A 9,469-nucleotide genomic window follows, 5' to 3' on the forward strand; every position below is an offset into this window, starting at 1 on the left:
AAGCGACCATGTTGACAAGAAGATAGACAACAAAGGAGGTGATGATGCTATGTCGAGTGAACAATTGCTGTGATAAGTAGAAGCAATATCTCTAACTTAGGAGCATTTCCGTTCAAATAAAAAAGGAACATTTCATTTCTCACTTTACGTGTGAATGCCATCTCGGACATCTGATCTTGGTGAAACAGTGCAAGGGCCTTCAGAATTTTGATGGAATGACACCTGCATCGGTCTTCTCTTTTCCCCTATCTCTTTGTAACCATAGCCACCCCCAAACACGACATGCCCTCCTAAATCCACGACATGTTGTCATAGTTCCCATCCACACCACCACAATTTCTCGTTGTTCTCATCCACAACGTGTCGCTGTTGTTTCCATCAATGTCTCGTCACCGACCTTATCAATGTTTCGCTCGCCCTAACGGCTTCCTTCCGTGCCCTTTCCCAGGTCGTGTTGTATCCGGTGAGGCTACCATGGATACCGTGGCGGAGGTCTCCACATACGTCATCGATAGAGAACCCTCACACATTCCAGAACCTAGAGAAGATGAATTCGAGGGCGGATTAGTGGGGGATTCACCCGATCTAGCTCTGTCTAACCTCCAGCGTGACAGATTGATGGTCATTGACCTCAAATCGGACATGGTGGTGTCTCCATGGTTAACAGCCGGGGTCATTTTTTTGGGATTTTCGTTGATGTTACATACGGCATTGCTGTGTGCTAGATGTTGCATAGATTTTGTTGTGCACGTATGGCTAAAGTGCTACAATTATTTTTCTATGTATGCTACAGAGATATTGCACCAACTTACATGCGTATTCTTGCAATGTTGGGTGAATTAGGCAAAAAAAAAAGTGAGATATATTGCGGAGAAACATTGCAAAAAGATGTTGCATTATTGAAATAATACATACGCAGAGAAAAAAATGTTACATTCATTTTGTTTACACCATTTGCGAATTTTTTTGCACCACAATCTCGCGACTTTGACAGACTATAGAAAAATATGTTCGAGATCGATGTTACATACACCATGATCGGAGATACAGGATTTGGTCACTTAAGTACATCGGACGGACCCGAAGGTGGCTGATGATTTGCGTTTGTACATCCGGAGGCGGCTGATGATTTGCGTTTTTTTACAACCGGCTATAGCATAGCATTCGCTGCTGGAAATTTGGCTAAAAGGGTGGGTATATGTAGTTCTCGTGGGTGGTGCATAGATTATCCACTTTTACGGAGCTGTTTCTGGATATGTTTTTTCTAGAACTGCAAAAATAGTTTTGGACTTTTTTTAAAGGTTCTGCTAGGCTCACGCGGAATAGCAGCATTCGGCAGCAGTCCGCCAGTCCCCGCATGGATAAGTTTGGGAGTGAAGGTACGCGAGGCAGAGGCCCACTTGGAGGTGCGCACTACGGTCTCAGTTGAACGAGGAGGAGGCCCAAGCGTGTTGAGCTGCTGGCTCGCGGGGCAGGCCGAGACGCGGGCAAAGCCTAGTTATCGTTTCGGCGTGTTTCAGTCAGTGAATTTCAAGAAAACTTGATGAAACTTATACACTCATACACGGAATCAGGTATTCTATATTTTGAAATTATGCACAACTTTGGTTTTAGAATTTATAAGGGAAAACTAAAGTTGCACGTGATTCTCCTTCTTTTTACCCTAGAAGTCGCCAATTATTTCTGTACAAGATAATTTTTTCTTCATTTTCTAAACCTGCGACATGAAACGCGTTCAACAATCCAGCTTGACATCCTGTCAAGCAAAAAAAACCCAGCGAGACAAAGCAAAAAAAAGAAGATAGGGAAAAAAGAAAATTGAGTGGAGCTCTTGGACACCAATGATCCCGTTGTTTCCAAAAATTCAAATATCACGTCTACGGGTTTCATTTTTTTTGGCAAACTAATCCGGATGTAGCCAACGATTTATCCCACACACATGCAAAATATCAATTAAAAATACTTTGTGTTCTGTGCTATTGTCATTTCTGTGTAGTCCAGAGTATAAAGAATTTTGAGAACCAACCTGAGATTGGGTGGTTAGTAGGGTGGTTGTACCCCCAGCCCATCAGAATTCAAACCTCAGGTTTAACATCTGTTGTCTCATAAAAGGTGGAATATTCATTCAGTAGGAGACGACGTAACCATCGACAACGAGACATCTGTGGTGACTTCGTCAATTTTAAAATTATAAATATAATATTTTTTGATTAAAAAACCAAAGGGATTAATGGAACTCTGGAGCCCAGGAACACTTTGCGAAACAAAATCCAAAAACAAAGACCTACAAACCACAAAGAAGGGCAACGCAGCTGAAATGAGCAAAAAAAAAAAGGAAGAAAAAACAGAGCGCAACTCGTACGGTCGCGAACAGAATTAATCTTGCGTAATTAGTAATGTCACTGATGACAAAACAAAATTGTAAGTTTTTTTTTTGGGTGTATGTCGGCAGAGTAAAGTGCCTGCGTCGGCTTGCGAAGAACAAAGAGCAGCACTAGCAGCGAGACCAGCCAGCGCACGCAGTGAGCTTGCTGAGTCATCACATGAAATCGAGGAACAGCAAGTGAGCTAAGTCAAAACGACTCGTTCATCTACAGACCACAATAGCAGACTACTATTTTCCCCAAGTCGGTGTTTGTCCACAAGGTCGGTTGTGAACTCTGTAAACGCACCTTACCTTTCCTCTAAACACAGTGCTGTAATACGATGAGATAAATTAGTAGTAAATCTTAGCAGTAAAGAGAAACGTTCCCCTCTACATCGCTCTCGTGTTCTTTGTCCTGTGATAGACAAACTGTCCCAACACAAATCACCTGATCCCCAGCCGAGCAATCAATCAGCCTACCACCAAAACACCAGGCAAGCAAACAAGAACTCAAGAAGAAGCAAGCAAGAAAGATCCAAGCAGACTCCAAGCATGTTGCAAGCAAGAAAGATCTCAGGCATAAAATAGAAGGACAAGCAGGGCAAGCAAGCGGACTCCAAGCATGTTCTTGGCAACGATTCAGAATAGCTGCTACAGGCAAGCTTGATGATTTCTGAGTCATCCAGTTTTATTTTTTAGATATGAATCTTCAGTACTGCTGCCGGTCTCTCCACAATCCATATCTCATGCACCTTAGAAATTCTTCTGGCGCTTCATTTTATGGGTTCAGGCGCTTTCAGTTTTGGGGACAGTTTGGAAATTCTACTCGCCACATCATAGTTGCTATAAGCATAACCAATCGAAAACATAATGGTTGCAAAATGGAATGGTTGTGGCTGGTAAGACTTCCATACCAACACCTAAGTTACTCTGAAGTCTGAACTGTGTGGTAAAATAACAGAGTAAAAACCGAGACAACTGTATTAGCAGTTTTTTGCTTCAGCAAGCGCATCCAAAAGATTGTGAGATGCCGAGTGCATGTGAAATTCAAGAGAAAGAGCAATTAACAAGCTAGTCACTGCCTGTTTTGAGATTTCCTAGTGAGCTCTAGATGCTGACCTGGAGCATGCCAACCAAGGTAGAAGATGGGTATCCTGGTAGCTGTCAGCCAAGGTAGAACGCACTGGTAATCTACACTGAGACTGGAAGATTCACACTTTAAGTATGTACAGAAAACAAATCTTGTTTCTTATACACAGGAAAGATGCTGTTGTTTCACATAAGTTCAGAGAAAAAATTGGTTAAAATTGTTGTCTGATTTGACTTTCAAGTAAAATTAAAATCTTTCCAGGTACCGCCGAACCAACTGAAACCAACACCTTTTCTATATAAAGCAAATTCATCAACAGTTCATATAACACTTCACATTTCTACAGTAAAAAAGAACGCATCAAGAGACCACATGCTATATATTATACCTGCCCAGGAAAGCATATCATGAGTTTTGGAGGGAACTAGATTGTTGGTTTGGTCAAATAACATTTCATGGGCATCAGATCAATGCAAACAAAATGAAAGGCGTTGCCAGCCGAAAAGCACTCAAGATGCAGACATTCACTGCGTGCACTAGCCCACACTAAAATGTTGGCAGAATATGACCTACTTTCTTAACAATCCCACAAAAGGATGAACATATGATATGACAGCAACATGGATGGATGGTTCAGCTAAATAGCTCGACTAACTCATTTGACTTAGTACCCATAATAATATCTTGTTGAATGTAAAAACTCATAATGTCATTCTTTTGTTGAATACTTCCGTTGTGCACAATGCCTTTTTACAAGTTGATTAAGAGAATTAAGGGGGTGTGGAGAAATGCCATTATTATTCTTCGATGAATTCTACAAACTTATTTGTTTTCCTCCCAAATGCATTAACACCTCACGTTTTCTAGAGATGTTGAACAATAAACAATACTGCCAACTACAATTAATCTGTTGCATCTAGGATTAAGAAGGCTCAGTTCTTGATGAAATTAATGAATGGGTAAATAGGAACAAAATGAGTATGAATGCATTAGAAGTGCAAAAGATGGATATTTTGAGAAGAGTTGGAAAGGATTAAAGGCACTTAGAGATTTACTATGAAGATATTATACCTAGTAATGTATCACATTTAATGTTTTTACCCTCTTGGCTTGATCAGAAGATGAAGGTATATAATTTTTGGTGTTTTGGAAGCACTGAACTTAAAGGCCAACTCATTGCTTTGAGTTAGAGTGATTCCGTCTTGCAAGAGTCCAAGTGGTGGCAAAACTCTTTCGAGCTGTGGAGTCTCTAGAGTCCACAGGAAAACTATCACGGCTCCCTTGGTGCTCATTGTTGAAGTATATGTGGATTGCCCAACCTTCTCCATCAGTTCAACTTTTGGTTCTCCTAGTTGGTGCATGAGACTTAATATGGTACCAGAGCAGAGGTCTTGGGGTTCATGTCTCAACTTTCTCAATTTACAAAAAAAAAATGCTTGCCCTCTTTATGTCCATGTTTAGGCCTTCTCGAGGGTGTTGAAGTATATCAGGATTGCCCTACTTTCTCTATCAGTTTAGGCTTTGGTTCTACTGGCTAGTGCATGAAACTTAATATGATATCAAAGCTAGGTTTTGGGTACAATCTAGCTTTTGCAATTTGGATAAAAAATTGCTTTCCCTCTTTTTATCATGTTTAGGGCTTGCCAAGCCACAAGTGAGAGGGGCGTTGAAGCATATGTGAATTCCCCGTCCTTCTCTGTTAATTCAGACTTTCTACCGGTTATTAATTTGCGTATCTCTTTTTTGCAAACAAATTACCAACCCCATACATTATGGTTTTGTAAAACCTTTCACATGTATAATTCAACATTATTTCTCTACATATAAATTACTAAAACTGAATTTAACGCCATATTGGGCATTCCCGCACAATTTTTCTTAGTTAGAGTTTTTAATGAATTGATGATTCAAGCTGACCGTCCTCTCTTTGTGGATCTATCTTCTAGATATTATCTTCTAGCTAGGCATGAGACTAGAACCTTAGGTATTCTTCATGGATGCGTTTAGGCTTCTTAGAATTGATCTATTCGATCCAGATCACTTGACCCCAATTGTTCATATATTTAGAACCCTTGCCAACTCTGGTGACCAAATGGAATTGCTTCCACCAATTTCCCTTGGAAAAAGTGTCACAAGACTAGCCTTGGTGTGACACTTTTCTTGTCTTTGTCATGCCACCCTACTCTCCAATTCTAGATGAGGCACCTCTTGGGGAATCTTGTGATACTTTATTTTCAAAGTGCATAAAAGGGGTATACCCAGTGCCGAAAGCTCCCACAGTTGTGGAGTTCGGGAAAGGAATTTTCGGGCATCCTTTCCCCTGATTATTTTGAAAATGCATCTAGCCCTAAAATCTTTTTGGTAATTAATGAAAATTCCTCAACTAATGGTTCCGTTAAGTAATGTATGAAGGCATGTTCCATAGGTGATAAATCAAGGATATTGGATGTCTTCACGCTTGTATGCCCTCAATTATGCCAAGGTTGTATGCCATTAATTAAACATGTATCAAGATAGTTGATTTTTCAAGATAAATATATTGTGACCAAGAAGTAAATTTCGAAGGATCAAAATTGAGGTTAGTGAGTGAACCAAACATGATCAATGCAAAGTCATAGGGAAGACCAAGAAGTGGTCAAGATGAAGACCATGATAAAAGTCAAAGGTGGTCACTTAAACCACGGGGGTCCACAATCTTGAGTCAGGGAGTTCAAGATATGGCTTCAACAATAGGTCATGGGTGAGCTCATGAATTAACTTGTTAGGGGCCAAAATGACGAGGAAAGGAACACAAGCTATGGCTTCAAGAGATGGTCTTGGGTGAACTCATTAGTTGAGACATGGATGATAGAGTATTGCTAAAGGGAACTCAAGAGAACAATTCACCGTGACTTTCAAAAGATCAAGATGGAGAATTAAAAATATAGAACTTGACAAGGATGAAGTTCAAGGATTGTACTCAAGATGGTCATCACACTGAGAAGAATGGATGTAGCTCAAGGGTTTGGGTGATTTTTCCCTAACCATATACCTTGTGTTTGATATGTGGTTTATGTGTCACCATGAGCTTGAATTGGAAATACGACTAGATATAGCCCATGTGATGATGACATCTTGTGGAGATGGCCATCAAGGTTGAGACAACAAGCTAAAGATAATCACGTCGAGAAGATTTTTCTTGAAGCTTGTGGTTTCTTTGGTGATTATGAACACGTAAAGATAAGTTGAAGTGAATGCTTCTAAAATTGAGTTATAATGCTTCAATTTTGAGAGACTTCACCTAATGACGGGGATCGAGCGATTGTATCTTGGGGCAAGGATGAAGATTGACATCACGCTCAAGCATAATGCTCAAGGAATAGGTAAAAGTGCATCTAGTTCCCCATATGCGGGATTTGATGATTAGTGGAAAAGATGGCCAAGTGTGGTCAAGTACTTAGGGCTTCTCCAGCGGACCACCGCAAATAGACCGAGGCCGTCCGAACATGCCCCAAACAGACCAAGCGTCACGGATCTAGATCCGTGATGCCCTACTTTTAGCCCAAATTTGGGTTGGAAATGCGATAACGCGGACAACATCCACATCACTGTGCGTCCTCATTTGTCGTTCCCGGGCTCTACCACTAGTGGAAGACAAACTAGGCTACCACTGAATCCACTCCCTCTCCGCCGCGCCGCTGCCTGTGCCGTTCCTCGTCTTTGTCGGAGCGACCCGCTTCAACCACTGCTTGTCGGAGGCCGGTCCTCTTACCAGCGTTGTTTCTACGCATGTGCCACCACCGGAGGAGCTTGGGCCCGTCAGCCTCCCACCTGTATTTTGTTGCCAATTTGCCAACAATGATCTAGTGACCATTTATATGACTATTGTCCTTTTTATACAAAGATGGATAGAAACTTGATTGGGTTTTTCCTACAACCATTTCATTGATAGTTCCGACGATGATACTGATGTTTTGATGGTGGAGGCAACCCTCATCCAGACCATAATGAGAAGCAGCTGCCAAGGTTCAAGTTATCGGTGAAGGGAAGTGGGGCCAATTTGCATCGTAATCGAGAAGATGGCCAGCCATGTCTTCAACAACTACTTCCATCCTACCAATGCACTATACCCTATGTACGTTTTCTCGCGTTGCTTTTGGATGTCAAGAAAATTGTTCATGGATCCGTACTCCCAACGCAAGAATAATGCAACCGGTAAAATTGGCTTATCTTCTTACCAAAAAATGCTCTACAACTATTCGCATGCTTGCTTATGAAATTGCAGGTGATCTCGTTGATGACTGCATGCGCCTGAGCAACTCCACATGCCTTGAGTCGATTTACAGGTTTTGTAAGGCAATAGTTCAGTTGTTTCACATGGTTTACCTAAGAGATCCAAATGTTGTCGACATTGCCCGGCTGTTATCGATCAAGGACTCAAGAGGTTTCATGGGATGCTTGAAAGCATAGATTGCATGCCTTGGGATTGGAAAACTTCCCTTTTGCTTGGCAGGGGCAATAGAAAGGACATCTTGATGGGTGCACATTCATACTTAAGGGCTGAGGCTGTTGCATTAAATGATCTTTGAATTTTACACTTTTTTTGGTGTGCAGGTTCTGACAATGACATCAACGTGCTCTCCAATGTTCTCTAGGGTTGCGAAAGGCAATGCTCTAGAGGTTCACTATGAGATCAATGGCCATCCATACAACAAGCGGTACCATCTAGCTGATGGTATATATCCTACGTGGTCTACATTTGTGAAGAGAATCCGCAACCCTGAAGAAGAGAATTATCGGAGGTTTGCGAAAGAACAAGAGGATTGTGGGAAGGATGTGGAGCGGGCATTTTGTGAACCAGTCTAGATGTGTTACTGCTTCAATCGATGTAGGAGGTTAGGATTTCTTGTGTGATTATGCACAACGCGATAGTTGAGGAGTGTGAGGATAGCCTCTATGACCAAGGGTGGGAATTCAGGGTCAATTGATTGAGCCCATACCTAGACCGGCAACGTTTCAACAATTTCTTTATATGCACCATCAGATCCATGATCGGGCAACTCACAATCAACTTCAAGAGGATTTGGTTGAGCATACGTGAGCTCACGTAAAGAAACAACTAGTCATCTTCTCTTAATTTATTTGATTCATCTACTTTTATTTAATTGTGAACTATGTTATTTAATTGATTACATACTGTTGAACCTGGGCTTACTTCTGTGCACCTCTACTTGGCCCATTTGGCCCATACTGAAGCTTGACCTATTTAAGTGTTCTGTCCAAGCTTCCCTCCGCCACCACCAAAACAGCTCTGGAAGGTTAGCTCCCTCAGATCTTCATGGTACCAGAGCAACCAGAGATGAGGACAGCGATGATGGTGGTGGCCCGTCGACGGCTACATTGGTCAAGGTAGTGAGGGCGGACATCAGCGGCTGGAGGTTCTTTGGGTGTTGTTGTGTTTGAATGTATTGAGGTTGTTGGATTTCGTGGGCTGAGTTCTGGAGGCATAAGTGACTGTGGAGTCAGAGTAGGTGAAGGATTGGAGAGGGAGTAGCTGCACAGACTTCAGGAGCCATGGGAGATCAGTTGGCCACAGCGTTGGAGAGGCTGACACAGTTCCTTGCTGGGAAACATGAAGCTCCTTCTGTAGTTCCTCAAGCAGAGGTAGCTCAGAAGGTGGAGCTGATGGCAAATGATGTCAAACTGGAAGGTGTGGGAATTTATCTGAGTTGGTCCAGAAGGGCCTTGTTGATTTTGAGGACAAAAGGTCTTGAGGGATATGTGCTTGGGGAGATCAGTGAAGCAACTGACAAAGGGAGTGCAGAATGGAAGAAGTGGAGTGTTACTAACTTGCTGATTGTAGCTTGGAAGCTGAATTTTCTAGTGCCTGAAATTGCTACTTCTGTGGAGGCTCTCTCAAATGCAATTGAAATGTGGGATGCTCTCTCAAGGATGTATTCTGGAAAGGGAAACTTTATTCTGATGGCACAAATAGAGAATAAGTTGCATGATCTGAAACAAAATGAGAAGTCGAT

General features: G+C 41.9%; 1 protein-coding gene across 1 annotated transcript; it reads left to right on the plus strand.

Moving 5' to 3' along the window:
- The first annotated feature begins 6,738 nt into the window (after window positions 1-6,738).
- On the plus strand, window positions 6,739-8,300 carry LOC127340144 (uncharacterized). Its single transcript, XM_051365921.1, has 3 exons — window positions 6,739-6,817; window positions 7,720-7,790; window positions 8,049-8,300. Exons 1-3 carry the CDS (start codon window positions 6,739-6,741, stop codon window positions 8,298-8,300), a joined length of 402 nt encoding a protein of 133 aa, XP_051221881.1.
- Window positions 8,301-9,469: the final 1,169 nt, after the last annotated feature.

The sequence above is a fragment of the Lolium perenne genome, chromosome 3 (assembly GCF_019359855.2).
Source record: "Lolium perenne isolate Kyuss_39 chromosome 3, Kyuss_2.0, whole genome shotgun sequence".
NCBI classification, from domain to species: domain Eukaryota; kingdom Viridiplantae; phylum Streptophyta; class Magnoliopsida; order Poales; family Poaceae; genus Lolium; species Lolium perenne.